General features: G+C 45.4%; 1 protein-coding gene across 1 annotated transcript in view; it reads right to left on the bottom strand.

Annotated features, from left to right (window-relative positions):
• The window catches only part of LOC106580510 (condensin complex subunit 2), a 34248-nt gene that overhangs the window by 12933 nt on the left and 5205 nt on the right, over positions 1 to 16110 (bottom strand). Inside the window, exons 7-12 of the mRNA XM_014161663.3 lie at positions 13448 to 13637; positions 11104 to 11186; positions 10672 to 10874; positions 8185 to 8330; positions 7873 to 7979; positions 1733 to 1852 (exon numbers count right to left, since the gene is read on the bottom strand). Of these exons, the coding sequence (XP_014017138.3) occupies positions 1733 to 1852; positions 7873 to 7979; positions 8185 to 8330; positions 10672 to 10874; positions 11104 to 11186; positions 13448 to 13637 (849 nt within the window). The remainder of the gene's footprint in view (positions 1 to 1732; positions 1853 to 7872; positions 7980 to 8184; positions 8331 to 10671; positions 10875 to 11103; positions 11187 to 13447; positions 13638 to 16110) is intronic.

Below are 16110 nucleotides of genomic sequence, written 5' to 3' on the forward strand. Positions count from 1 at the left end.
ACACACGTTTACTGACATGGTGCGCGCACACACACACGTTTACTGACATGGAGCGCGCACACACACACGTTTACTGACATGGAGCGCGCACACACACACACGTTTACTGACATGGAGCGCGCACACACACACACGTTTACTGACATGGAGCGCGCACACACACGTTTACTGACATGGAGCGCGCACACACACGTTTACTGACATGGAGCGCGCACACACACACGTTTACTGACATGGAGCGCGCACACACACGTTTACTGACATGGAGCGCGCACACACACGTTTACTGACATGGAGCGCGCACACACACGTTTACTGACATGGAGCGCGCACACACACGTTTACTGACATGGAGCGCGCACACACACGTTTACTGACATGGAGCGCGCACACACACACACGTTTACTGACATGGAGCGCGCACACACACACACGTTTACTGACATGGAGCGCGCACACCACACACGTTTACTGACATGGAGCGCGCACACACACACACGTTTACTGACATGGAGCGCACACACGTTTACTGACATGGAGCGCACACACGTTTACTGACATGGAGCGCACACACGTTTACTGACATGGAGCGCACACACGTTTACTGACATGGAGCGCACACACGTTTACTGACATGGAGCGCACACACGTTTACTGACATGGAGCGCACACACGTTTACTGACATGGAGCGCACACACACGTTTACTGACATGGAGCGCGCACACACACGTTTACTGACATGGAGCGCCACACACGTTTACTGACATGGAGCGCACACACACGTTTACTGACATGGAGCGCACACACACGTTTACTGACATGGAGCGCACACACACGTTTACTGACATGGAGCGCACACACACGTTTACTGACATGGAGCGCACACACACGTTTACTGACATGGAGCGCCACACACGTTTACTGACATGGAGCGCCACACACGTTTACTGACATGGAGCGCACACACACGTTTACTGACATGGAGCGCACACACGTTTACTGACATGGAGCGCACACACGTTTACTGACATGGAGCGCACACACGTTTACTGACATGGAGCGCACACACGTTTACTGACATGGAGCGCACACACGTTTACTGACATGGAGCGCACACACGTTTACTGACATGGAGCGCACACACGTTTACTGACATGGAGCGCACACACGTTTACTGACATGGAGCGCACACACGTTTACTGACATGGAGCGCACACACGTTTACTGACATGGAGCGCACACACGTTTACTGACATGGAGCGCACACACGTTTACTGACATGGAGCGCACACACGTTTACTGACATGGAGCGCACACACGTTTACTGACATGGAGCGCACACACGTTTACTGACATGGAGCGCACACACACGTTTACTGACATGGAGCGCACACACACGTTTACTGACATGGAGCGCACACACACGTTTACTGACATGGAGCGCACACACACGTTTACTGACATGGAGCGCACACACACGTTTACTGACATGGAGCACACGTCATTGGCATCACAATCTTCACTTTATCAGTTGCACCAGCATATCAGTTCCATTCAGCTACGGTGATGAAGGCCTGACTGTATCTGGTGGCGGCTGCACATTGTTTTAGCACACCACTGTCCCCCGGTATCACCATGGAGACGCAGGACAGGGTCAACTAGTGTGTGTTACATTCATTTCACCCAAAAAGTGTTTATTCTATGCTGGTTGTTGTGTACAGGAGGTCTTACTGTGCTGGCAGGTTTGAGGCTGAGTTGGGACAGGGTCTCAGGGGGGAACTGGAAGTCTGCAGCCAGAGTGGTTTTCCTGTTGCTGGTACTGAGGGCTGACTTGATGATAGTGGTAGCAGCCTGGGAAAACACATTAGGCAGAGGTGAGGGAACGGTTCGAATCAATGTGTGAGTGGTGAGGAAACTCCTATAGCCAAATTTCCTCGGCTGCAGTGACTAACATTTGAAACCACATAACTGTCTTATACATATGCAGAGTTTGTCAAGACACTTGACCCCTGTATTAGCATCAAAAGTGATTTACAGAAGTGACTAATACAGTAATTGACAACGGCTCAGAAAACGGGCACTTTAACGTTAAAATGTGACTGCCTACTAGTGATTATACAATCAAATTTAGTCACATGCACCAAATACAACAGGTGTAGACCTTACAGTGAAATGCTTAAGAGCCCCTTACCAACAATGCAGGGAAAAAAATATTTGCGTAAGAATAAGAAATAAATGTAACAAGTAATTAAAGAGCAGCAGTAAAATAACAATAGCGAGACTATACATGGGGGGGGTACCGGTACAGAGACAATGTGCGGGGGCACCGATTAGTTGAGGTAATATGTACATGTAGGTAGAGTTATTAAAGCGACTATGCATAGATGATAACAGAGAGTAGCAGCGGTGGAGGGGGGGAGCCATTTGGGAAGCCATTTGATTAGATGTTCATGAGTCTTATGGCTTGGGGGTTTTTATTTTTTTATTTCACCTTCATTTAACCAGGTAGCATAGTTAAGAACAAGTTCTCATTTACAACTGCGACCTGGCCAAGATAAAGCAAAGCAAAGCAGTGTGACACAAACAGAGTTACACATGGAATAAACAAACATACAGTCAATAACAATAGAGAAAAAGTCTATATACAGTGTGTGCAAATGAGGTAGGATAAGGGAGGTTGGCAATAAATAGGCCATAGTGGCGAAATAATTACAATATAGCAATTAAACACTGGAGTGATAGATGTGCAAAAAATAAGTAAGTAGAGATACTGGGGTGCAAAGGAGTAAAAAAATAAATAACAGTATGGGAATGAGGTAGTTGGATGGGCTATTTACAGATGGGCTATGTACAGGTGCAGTGATCTGTGAGCTGCTCTGACAGCTGGTGCTTGAAGTTAGTGAGGGAGATATGGGTCTCCAGCTTCAGTGATTTTTGCAATTCGTTCCAGTCATTGGCAGCAGAGAAGTGGAAGGAAAGGCGGCCAAAGGAGGAATTGACTTTGTGGGTGACCAGTGAGATATACCTGCTGGAGCGAGTGCTACGGGTGGGTGCTGCTATGGTGACCAGTGAGCTGAGATAAGGCGGGGCTTTACCTAGCAAAGACTTATAGATGACCTGGAGCCAGTGGGTTTGGCAACGAATGTGAAGCGAGGGCCAGCCAACGAGAGCAGTGGTGGGTAGTATATGGGGCTTTGGTGACAAAACGGATGGCACTGTGATAGCAAATTGGATGCAGTCTGAGTAGTGTTGGAGGCCATTTTGTAAATGATGTCGGCGAAGTCAAGGATCGGCAAGATACCCTCGTAAAACGGACTGTTTGGCAGCATGAGTGAAGGATGCTTTGTTGCGAAATAGGAAGCTGATTCTAGATTTAATTCTAAGTCAGAACCGTCCAGAGTAGTGATGCTGAACGGGCGGGCAGCGAACGGTTGAAGAGCATGCATTTAGTTTTACTTGCATTTAAGAGCAGTTGTAGGCCACAGAAGGAGAGTTGTATGGCATTGAAGCTCGTCTGGAGGTTAGTTAACAGTGTCCAAAGAAGGGCCAGAAGTATACAGAATGGTGTCGTCTGCGTAGAGGTGGATCAGAGAATCACCAGCAGCAAGAGCGACATCATTGATGTATACAGAGAAGAGAGTCGGCCCAGGTAGAAGCTGTTTAGAAGCCTCTTGGACCTAGACTTGGCGCTCCTGTACCGCATGCTGTGTGGTAGCAGAGAGAACAGTCTATGACTAGGGTGGCTGGAGTCTTGAAAATGTAGGGCCTTCCTCTGACACTGCCTGGTGTAGAGGTCCTGGATGACAGGAAGCTTGGCACCAGTCATGTACTGGGCCGTACGCACTAAACTCTGTAGTGCCTTACGCTCGGAGGCCAAGCAGTTGCCATACCAGGTAGTGATGCAACCAGTCAGGATGCTCTCGGTGGTGCAGCTGTAGAACCTTTTGAGGATCTGCGGACCCATGCCAAATCTTTTCAGTCTCCTGAGGGGGAACAGGTTTTGTCGTGCCCTTTTCACGACTGTCTTGGTGTGCTTGGACTAGGGCTAGGCGATATGATGATATATATCGTGTGACGATAGAAAAACTTCTATCGTTTCATATTATGCTCTCGTTTATTTCGTTGTGTCGCAAATAACACTATGGCAATATTTGGACATTTGCAACACAAACAAACATGGAGGGAAGTGAACGTGGCACGGAGACCGGACCTAAATGGAGGGGCTACTTTGGTCGCAAGGGCGTGGTTTGGGTATGTAAAGTATGACACGCACCAGAAAACCATCCTCTGCAAAATTTGCCGCAGGCCAGTCCTGACAACAGGCTCAAACACCACTAACCTCTTTTACCACCTACGCAAGAATCATGTGAAACAGTATGGAGAGAGTTTACGGATGAGACCCCAAAAAGTACAGTTGAGTGCTCAAAACAAACCCCCGACTGACATTGCAAGAGGCTTTTGCCCGCGGCACACCATATGGCAAAGAATCACGAAGATGGAAGGAGGTAACAGCTGCCGTCACAACTTACATTTGCAAAGACATGGCCCTAATTTACACTGTCGAGAAACGGGGGTTTCGTGAGTTGATGCTAACACTCGACTCAAGGTCCCAAATGCAAATACCTTTTATTTGTAGAGTATAATTCAAAATGTAATAAGAAATAGGCCTTTACATGTGGCCACTTTATATAAACTATTTATTCATTGAATTTACAGAATGTGTCTATCGTGATATGTATCGATATATGAAATTACCTATATCGGGATATGAGATTTTGGCCATATCGCCCATCCCCAACTTGGACCATGTAAGTTTGTTGGTGATGTGGACACCAAGGAACTTGAAACTCTCAACCTGCTCCACTGCAGCCCCGTCGATGAGAATGGAGGCGTGCTCGGTCCTCTTTTTCCTGTAGTCCACAATCATCTCCTTTGTCTTGATCACGTTGAGGGAGATGTTTTTGTTCTGGCACCACCCGGCCAGGTCTCTGACCTCCTCCCTATAGGCTGTCTCGTCGTTGTCTGTGATCAGGCCTACCACTGTTTTGTCATCGGCAAACTTAATGATGGTATTGGGGTCATGCCTGGCAGTGCAGTCATGAGTGAACAGGCAGTACAGTAGGGGACTGAGCACACACCCCTGAGGGCCCCGTGTAGTAGATCAGCGTGTTGGATGTGTTGTTACCTACCCTTATCACCTGGGGGCGGCCCGTCAGGAAGTCCAGGATCCAGTTGCAGAGGGAGGTGTTTAGTCCCAGGGTCCTTAGCTTATTGATGAGCTTTGAGGGCACTATGGTGTTGAACGCTGAGCTGTAGTCAATGAATAGCATTCTCACATAGGTGTTCCTTTTGTCCAGGTGGGAAAGGGTAGTGTGGAGTGCAATAGAGATTGCATCATCTGTGGATCTGTTAGGGTGGTATGCAAATTGGAGGAGGCCTAGGGTTCTGGGATAATGGTGTTCATGTGAGCCATGACCAGCCTTTCAAAGCACTTCATGGCTACAGACCTGAGTGCTATGGGTTGGTAGTCATTTAGGCAGGTTACCTTAGTATTCTTGGGCACAGGGACTATGGTGGTCTGCTTATAACATGTTGGTATTACAGACTCGGACAGGGAGAGGTTGAAAATGTCAGTGAAGACACTTGCCAGTTGGTCAGCGCATGCTTGCAGTACACATCCTGGTAATCTGTGTGTGAATGTTGATCTTAAGGATCCGCCCCTTTTTTTCAATTTTCGCCTAAAAAGACATACCCAAATATAACTGCCTGTAGCTCAGGCCCTGAAGCAAGGATATGCATATTCTTGGTACCATTTGAAAGGAACCACAATAGATTTGTTAAAAGATAACACAAGTGTTCTTTTGTACCATCCTCTTTGAAATCCATAATGTATTATTCCAGCCTAGGTGCAATTTAGATTTTGGCCACTAGATGGCAGCAATGTATGTGCAACATTCTAGACTGATCCAATGAACCATTGTGTTTCTGTTCAAAATGTTGTATCAAGACAGCCCAAATGTGCCTAATTTGTTTATTAATAACTTTTCATGTTCAAAATTGTGCACTCTCCTCACTCTTTCACTATAATAGCTACTGTAAATTGGACAGTGCAGTTAGCTTAAATTCTTGTTAATCTTCATGACAATATCATATCTAAATTATGTTCTGGGAAATGTTCTTGTACTTACAACCTCATGCTAATCGAATTAGCCTGTGTTAGTTCAACCATCCCGTGGAAGGGACAATGATCCCGAAGAAGTTTTAAAGGTCTTACATCGGCTCCGGAACAGCTGGTGCTCTCATACATGTTTCAGTGTTATTTGTCTCGAAGCGAGCATAGAAGTAGTTTAGCTCATCTGGTAGGCTCGTGTCACTGGGCAGCTCTCGGCTGTGCTTCCCTTTGTAGTCTAATGGTTTGCAAGGCCTGCCACATCCGACGAACATCAGAGCCTATGTAGTACAATTCGATCTTAGTCCTCTATTGACGCTTTGATGGTTTGTCGGAGGGCATAGCGGGATTTCTTATAAGCTTCCGGGTTAGAGTCACGCTCCTTGAAAGCAGCAGGTCTAGCCTATAGCTCAGTGCGGATGTTGCCTGTAATCCATGGATTCTGGTTGGGGTATGTACGTAGGGTCACTGTGGGGACGTCGTCGATGCACTTATTGATGAAGCCAATGACTGATGTGGTGTACTCCCCAATGCCATCGTAGGAATCCCAGAACATATTCCAGTCTGTGCTAGCAAAACAGTCCTGTAGCTTAGCATCTGCTTCATCTGACCACTTTTGTTTTTTATTGATCTAGTCACTGGTGCTTCCTGCTTTAATTTTTGCTTGTAAGCAGGAATCAGGAGGATATAATTATGGTCAGATTTGCCAAATGGAGAGCAAGCTTTGTATGCGTCTCTGTGTGTGGAGTAAAAGGTGGTCCAGAGTTTTTCCCCTCTGGTTGCACATTTAACATGCTGATAGAAATTTGGTAAAACGGATTTATGTTTCCCTGCATTAAAGTCCCCGGCTACTAAGAGCGCCGCCTCTGGGTGAGTGTTTTCCTGTTTGCTTATGGCGGAATACAGCACATTCAGTGCGGTCTTAGTGCCAGCATCGGTCTGCGGTGGTATGTAGACAGCTACGAAAAATACAGCTGACAACTCTCTAGGTAGATAGTGTGGTCTACAGCTTATCATGAGATATTCTACCTCAGGCGAGCAAAACCTTGAGACTTCCTTAGATATCGTGCACCAGCTGTTATTTACAAAAATACACTCCGCCGCCCCTTGTCTTACCAGACACCCCTGTTCTGTCCTGCCGATACAGCGTATAACCAGCCAGCTGTATGTTGATGTCGTCGTTCAGTTTTGAATGACCCGTTGGTAGTTTATCTTCCGCGTAGGTCATCGATTTTATTTTCCAAAGATTGCAGGTTTGCTAGTAGAATGGAAGGAAGTTGGGGTTTAGTCGATCGCCTACAAATTCTCAGAAGGCAGCCCGCCCTCTGGTCCCTTTTTCTTCACCTTTTCACGCAAATGACAGGGATCTGGGCCTGTTCCCAGGGAAACAGCATAACATTCAATTCTGGCTTGTCAGGACTAGTTAAAAGAAAAAAAGGATTCTGCCAGTCCGTGTTGAGTAATCGCAGTTCTGATGCCCAGAAGTTATTTACGGTCATAAGAGACGGTAGCAGCAGCATTATGTACAAAATAAGTTCAAAAATAAGTTACAAACAATGCAAAGAAACAAACAAAAAACACAATTGGTTTGGAATACGTAAAACGTCATCCTTGATCTCTGGCGCCACCTTATTTCCGATTAATGCTCTTGGGTGCAGCTCAAACAATAATCAGAGAACTGGAGGGGTTACCAAGGGCTTACTCTAGTGGTGCGGAAGTAGGTTTCAAAGTTGACATGGTCATTAAAGTCGATTTCAAAGGCCTTCTTAGGCTTCCTCTTGCGACCCTCCTTCTCAGGCATGTTGTCCTCTACACACACACACACACACACACACACACACACACACGCACACACGCACACACGCACACACGCGCACACGCGCACACGCACACGCACACACACGCGAGACAAGAGGAATGAACAGGTGCTATTTAGTGGCCAATGCTGTTAAGGAATTCACCCAAACACAAACTACATATACAACATGGCTTTGTGTGTACAACCACCACTCACTCTTGTGCAGAGGTTTGAAGCACCAGTAGCCAGGACCTGCCCAGGCAGCCATGGTCCTAGGGCTGAAGTAGGAGTACTCTCTGGGCTGGTTGGACAGCTGCAGACACATGGTGGCTATGTCCCCCTCTCCAATGGGAATCACATCCCTGTGGACAGTCAGCCACACCACAGAATGACATTTAAAATACATGGCCAGCAGCATACCACCCTGCATCCCACTGCTGGCTTGCCTCTGAAGCTAAGCAGGGTTGGTTCTGGTCGGTCCCTGGATGTGAGACCAGATGCTGCTGGAAGTGGTGTTGGCGGGCCAGTAGGAGGCACTCTTTCCTCTGATAAAAATAAATAAAAGCCAATCCCCCTGTGCAGTGATTGGGGACATTGCCCTGTGTATGGTACCGTCTTTCAGATGGGACGTTAAACGAGTGTCCTGACTGTGGTCACTAAAGATCCCATGGCATTTATTGTACGAGTAGGGGTGTTAACCCCGGTGTCCTTGCTAAATTCCTAATCTGGCCCGCATACTATCATGGCCACCTAATCGTCTAATTGGCTCATCCATCTCCCCTGTAACTATTTCCCAAGATGGAAAACAAACATCAGTTTCATTTTTAAACCTAGAAAAATATGGATTTAATAAACACATCTTCAGTTAATCCAATTACTTTTGCTCAGATAAGTAACTCCAATTCTAAAGCCTGCCTGGACCTAAGTTAAGGAGGTCAAAGTCATTAGTAGAGCTTTTTCTGTCGAGTCAAATTGTTTCCCTTCATTCATTCAGACATCTAAACTGGACATTTAATGGGTTTGGGTGTGTTACCGTCATAACAGTTTTGAAACACTCAGGACATCATGGTACACAAAACAACAAAACTAGAGACAGAACAAGGTCAATTCAAGCTACCGGACCTGTTTCCTTGTGGGATACCATTCCTCGTGAAACATCGCTGGGATCCTCTATGGCAGGTATTCCCAAACTGGGGTATGCATAATGCTGTCAGGGGTACGCCAAATAAAAATGTGATTCTCACACACAAACACACACACACAGTGAGGGAAAAAAGTATTTGATCCCCTGCTGATTTTGTACGTTTGCCCACTGACAAAGAAATAATCAGTCTATAATTTTAATGGTAGGTTTATTTGAACAGTGAGAGACAGAATAACCAAAAAAATCCAGAAAAACGCATGTCAAAAATGTTATAAAATGATTTGCATTTTAATGAGGGAAATAAATATTTGACCCCCTCTCAATCAGAAAGATTTCAGGCTCCCAGGTGTCTTTTATAAAAGGTAACGAGCTGAGATTAAGAGCACACTCTACAGGCTTCCCTGTAGCTCAGTTGGTATAGCATGGTGTTTGCAACGCCAGGGTTGTGGGTTCGATTCCCACAGGGGGCCAGTACGAAGAAAAAAATTAATTAAAAAAAAATGTATAAAATGTATGCATTCACTACTAAGTCGCTCTGGATAAGAGTGTCTGCTAAATGAGTAAAATTTAAAAAAAATTTTAAAGCGAGTGCTACTAATCTCAGCTTGTTACCTGTATAAAAGACACCTGTCCACAGAATCAATCAGATTCCAAACTCTCCACCATGGCCAAGACCAAAGAGCTCTCCAAGGATGTCAGGGACAAGATTGTAGACCTACACAAGGCTGGAATGGGGTACAAGACCATCGCCAAGCAGCTTGGTGAGAAGGTGACAACAGTTGGTGCGATTATTCGCAAATGGAAGAAACACAAAAGAACTGTCAATATCCCTCGGCCTGGGGCTCCATACAAGATCTCACCTCGTGGAGTTGCAATGATCATGAGAACGGTGAGGAATCAGCCCAGAACTACATGGGAGGATCTTGTCAATGATCTCAAGGCAGCTGGGACCATAGTCACCAAGTAAACAATTGGTAACACACTACGCCGTGAAGGACTGAAATCCTGCAGCGCCCGCAAGGCCCCCCTGCTCAAGAAAGCACATATACATGCCCGTCTGGAGTTTGCCAATGAACATCTGAATGATTCAGAGGACAAGGGTGAAAGTGTTGTGGTCAGTTGAGAACAAAAAAATTGAGCTCTTTGGCATCAACTCAACTCGCCGTGTTTGGAGGAGGAGGAATGCTGCCTATGACCAAGAACACCATCCCCACCGTCAAACATGGAGGTGGAAACATTATGCTTTAGGGGTGTTTTTCTGCTAAGGGGACAGGACAACTTCACCGCATTAAAAGGGACGATGGACGGGCCATGTACGTCAAATCTTAATAAATGTATCGTATAGTGTGTGGTAGGAACAATGATGGCAAAAAAACAACATTTGAGAATGCGCTGACCCTGGTGCTACAGGGGGTATGCAGCTAGAGGTTGAATGTTTGAAGGGGTACGGGACTATAAAGTGTTTGGGAACCACTGCTCTACAGGTATAAACAAGCAGAGTACCAACAAACGCCCCCAGGTTGTTACCACCCTGTAACAAACACCCTCAGTACACTCACCTTCCTCTCCCCAGCCCTCCAGCCTTACAGCCATCCTTGTGTTCCTTGGAACCCTCTCCACCATAGTCCCCCTGACCCTCGTCATAGTCTCCATCAAAATCATCCCCAAAATCCTGACACTCCTCCTCATCCGGCTCCGCCTCAGCATTCCGGTCAAACACGTGATCCCCCTGCTTCATCTTCTCCAGCATCTGGTTCATGGTCTGTAATAGAAGAACGATTTATATAGAGACTGTAGGGCTATATGACTACTGTATCAAAACAATACCTCCAATCTGTATCATTTCCAAACTAAAATAAAGACGGGTGCTTCCCAAATGGCACCCTATTCCCTATATCGTGCACTATATTTCAAAAGTAGTGCACTATATAGGAAATAGGGTGCCATTTGGGATGCAGACTGTGTATATTGCCAGTGTATGTTGCTCTCACCTGGTCAGGGTTCCAGCTGGTGAAAGAGAAGTCTGCCAGGGAGGGGCAGATGGAGCTCTTCTCCTGGGTCTGCTGGAGACCACCTGTCCAATCACACAATCATTTCATGAATGATACCATTAATCGGAATATGTAGGCCAACTGCCAATACCTTACAGCAGTGTTTCTTAATCCTGGTTCTGGGGGGGGGGGGGGTGCAAATTTTTGTTTTGTCCTCGCACTACATACCCGATTCCACTAACAGACTCATCATCATACCTTAGATTAGTAGAATCAGGAGTGTAGTTCTAGGGCAAAACAAAAATGTGAACCGTTTTGGGTCCCCAGGACCAGGATTGAGAAACACTGCCTTACAGCATCACTCAACAATCAACACAACCAGCTATAGGCTCTGAGAAAATCTAGAGATACTATGCCAGACTACAGCAAAAACAGCCCAGGGGTCACATGTATTCATGTGTCTCAGAGTAGGAGCAGTGCTTCATTTAATCTGGATTCTGCTGCAACAGGATCCGGCTCTTCTCAGTTTCCTTTCGGAACCTATTTGCCAGGATTCAGTACCTGTCGTGGCATGAAAAATTATTTTCACTGTTTTCAATGTCAAAATTAAAGTTTACTCCACTAGATTTCTTCTGCCCCCTAACATATGTTATGTGAAAACATGCCTGATATTCTAAGAATTGATTAGTGTGGGCCGGCCCGGGTTTTTGCGCAACATTGTAGCCTATATAGACCAAACGCACGTGGCCATTGCGGTGGTGAGAGAAAGAAACACGCCTGTATCTTGCACTACATGATTTATTTCCTTATAGAACCATAGCCGCAAGAATTGTGCTGGAGGTGCCGCAGCACCCCTGATAAATGTTCATGTATTTACCAAAGTTATAGAATTATTGCCGTCTGTTCAGAAATAAGGAGTAGGCCTATAATTTAGCCACAGAGGATCAATAACATTTCTTTTTTTAATAGCCTAGCTGTGGATTGTGTGTAGCCCAATTGCAATGCAAGCCAAAAGACTGCTGAACAGTTCATCAAATGGCTATCTGGACAATTTACATTGACCCCCTTTTATTTATTAATCTTAAATTGTTTTGCACCGGCTCTATGCACACTCAGTCTACCCACACACACTCACAATGATATTGATGCCACACACACACACGCTGCTGCTACTCTGTTTATTATATATCCTGATTGCCTAGTCACTTTTACCTCTACCCACATGTACATACTGTATTACCTCAACTACCTCGTACCCCTGCACATTGACTCAGTACTGGTACTCCTTGTACATAGCATTTTTGCTGTTACCATTTCCTTTTTATTTAGAAAATATATTTGTCTTTTTAACTTTTGCATTGTTGGGAATGGGCTTGTAAGTAAGCATTTCACTGTAAAGTCTACACCTGTTGTATTCAGCGCATGTGACCAATAAAAATGTGATTTGATGCCTACAGTCAGGAACGAGCAGCAAATCTGTAAGTGAACAGCATGCAGCCAAAACAGACCTTTAGCAATAATTTCACAGGTTGTAAAGCAAATGGATCCTGCTGAAAAGACTAATATGTCTACCAAGTTATCAACTTCCAAATAGACCTATTGAGTGAACTTCATTGTTTTACAAAGTAAAACAAGAGATAAGCTTTTGGCACGAGCACATCAAACATCACCAGTGAGTGAGCTGCATATCATTGGGTGAGTCAGTGAAACTGGAAAGCTTTTTAAGACTAATTTCCTTTTCATATTGTACAATATGTTTGTCTCCACACACCTAGGCCACGGCTATTGATGGATTCAAGACAAGGTCGTTTTTATTGATCTCAGATTCTTAGTTTGTCAGTGTCAAAGTATCCAGAAATTCCGATAACTTGTTGGGTATTAAAAAAGATTCTGCTAAAGTCTCGAGTCATCTAAAAGGATATAGAATTGCATGAAATTAGTTTATGAAAGACCACATTTTTCTCAGATCCCAGGCTACAAAATGGTTCCCCATGTGTGCAACTTCTGCAAATCATCTCTACTGCGCTATGCCAGTACGCAAAAGCGATAATGCATCCGATGCTTTATTATGAAGGTGAAAGTATTTTTTTATGCGTTCTGGTACCTCAGAGCCCCCCCAGGTCACCGCTCTCTCAGGCTCACTTTGTTCAGGCACCTCCCAATTTACAAATTAAGCACTGAGTAGGAGTGCTGTTCTAGGATCAGGCTCCCATTGTACACATAATCGTATACATTGTGATCTAAAAGGCAAAACTGATCCTAAATCAGAACTTCTACTCTGAGGCATTTGCTACATATGTCCTCGGATCAAAGTGTGATGCTGACGTGACCCAGTCAGTGTTACCTGTGAAGGGCAGCGCAGGGACGTGCTGCAGAGGAGACTGGGAGCAGGATTGAGTGGAGTGCAGCAGGGTCATGTGGGAGGGGAAGAGCAGCTCACAGCGACTGTCTTCACTGAACAGCACTGACAGGAAGACGCCTGCTGTGCTGCTCTCATCGAAGGACGACGCCATGCGCTGGAACATGGGGTCCACCTGGAGTTGGAGGGGTGGGATGATAATGAGGAGAATATTGGTGAGCTTACCATGTGTGAGCTTTGTAGGAACTTTCACAATCCTGTCTGGATCCATACTCTCAGTAAATATCATAAGTCCTCTGGCTTTGTATTTATTATGGATCCCCATAAGCTGCTACCAATGCAGCAGCTACTCTTCCTGGGGTCCGGCAAAAGGCAGTTATACAATTTTAATAACATTTCAATACATTCATAACAGATTACACAAATCAAATTTCATTGGTCACATACACATGGTTAGCAGATGTTAATGCGAGTGTAGCGCAATGCTTGCGCTTCTAGTTCCGACAGTGCAGTAATATCTAACAAGTAATCTAACAATTAAACAACTACCTAATACACACAAATCTAAAGGGATGGAATAAGAATATGTACATATAAATATATGGATGAGTGATGACCGAGCGGCATAGGCAAGATGCAATAGATTGTATAAGATACAGTATATACACATATCAGTTGACTTATGTAAGATATGTAAATATTATTAAAGTGGCATTATTTAAAGTGACTAGTGATCCATTTATTAAAGTGGCCAACGATTTGAGTCTTGTGGTGGATGAATCAGAATTATTTGGGTAACATAGATAATTAATGTTTCATTTGCATAATATGCTTATGTGAGATACTTGTCATATGTGAATGTATTGTTAAACCATGTGAAGGGATGGCGTGATTAATGGGGAACCAATTATTTGTCTGTGCGCAAGTCACTCCCCTCAGTGAGCTTGTCCAGGAGTGGAGTCAAGAGGGGGTTTACTTGAGATGGGAGTATCTAGAGTTGTCAATTGATTTATGCCATTGGATGAGCTAATGGTTCTGTTCTATACCGTACCAGGGAGAGACGGTTCCAGTTTGGGGTAGGAGGACCAGATACTGGTCTATACAATGAACACTTGACACAGCAGTTGCTGTCTGCTATGTTTTATAGATATCTTTCATACAAAACTTAACCTTTGTGAACGGTTCCTATGATCCGTTGTTCGTCATGTACGTTGAGAGGGGTGGATCTTGGGTGTAAAGGATCTTTGTACTTTTGTGTAATCACTTTTTCAATGGTTCATTAGAGATAGCGCATCATTGAAGGTCAAGTGCTTTTGCAAAAGCATCTTAATTATTAAGATGTAGTTTTAAGTATAACTCTGACTTGTGTGTGAAGTTTGTAACTCTCCTCATTAGGTAATGCAGAAATTAGCCACCACAGTCTGTATGTCGGCAGCAGCTGCTCTGTGTTAGTGATGGCTGTTTAGTAGTCTGATGGCCTTGAGATAGCCGTTTTTCAGTCTCTCGGTCCCAGCTTTGATGCACCTGTACTGACATCGCCTTCTGTATGGTAGCGGGGTGAACAGGCAGTGGCTCGGGTTGTTGTTGTCCTTGATGATCTTTTTGGCCTTCCTGTGACATCGGGTGCTTTAGGTGTCCTGGAGGGAATGTAGTTTGCCCACGGTGATGCGTTGTGCAGACCGCACCACCCTCTGGAGAGCCTTGCGATTAAGGGCGATGCAGTTGCCATACCAGGCAGGGATACAGCCCGACAGGATGCTCTCAATTGCCCATCATTAAAAGTTTGCCAAGGTTTTAGGTGACAAGCCAAATTTCTTCAGCCTCCCGACGTAGTCATCTTCACCTCCTTTGTTTTGTTAACGTTGAATGAGAGGTTGTTTTCCTGACACCACACTCCGAGTGCCCTCACCTCCTCCCTGTAGGCTGTGTTGTCATTGTTGGTAATCAAACCCACTACTGTTGTGTCGTCTGCAAAATTGATGATTGAGTTGGAGGCATGCATGGCCACGCAGGTAAGGTGGAGGTGATCCTTGACTAGTCTCTCAAAGCACTTCATGATGACAGAAGTGAGTGCTACGGGGCGATAGTCATTTAGTTCAATTATCTTTACCTTCCTGGGTACAGGAACAATGGTGGCCATCTTGAAGCATGTGGGGACAGCAGACTGGGATAGGGAGCGATTGAATATGTTCTTAAGAACACTAGCCAGCTGGTCTGCGCATGCTCTGAGGACACGGCTAGGGATGCTGTCTGGGCTAGCAGCCTTGCGAGGGTTAACACGTTAAAATGTCTTACGTTAGCCACGGAGAAGGAGAGGCCCGCACTCCTTGGTAGCGGGCCGCGTCGGTGGCACTTATCCTCAACGTGGGCAAAGAAGGTGTTTCGTTTGTCTGGAAGCAAGACGGTGTCCGTGACGTAGCTGGTTTTCTTTTTGTAGTCCGTAACTGCCTGTAGACCCTGCCACATACGTCTCGTGTCTGAGCCGTTGAATTGCGACTCCACTTTTTCCCTATACCAACATGTCGGTTGTTTGGTTGCCTTGTAGAGGGAATAAATACACTGTTTATATTCAGCCATATTCCCAGTCATCTTTCAGACAGCAGCTCACAACACACCTGGTGTGTGCCCTCAGGCCCCCACTCCACTAC

Source organism: Salmo salar, chromosome 20 (genome assembly GCF_965601325.2).
Source record: "Salmo salar chromosome 20, fSalSal1, whole genome shotgun sequence".
Taxonomy (NCBI): domain Eukaryota; kingdom Metazoa; phylum Chordata; class Actinopteri; order Salmoniformes; family Salmonidae; genus Salmo; species Salmo salar.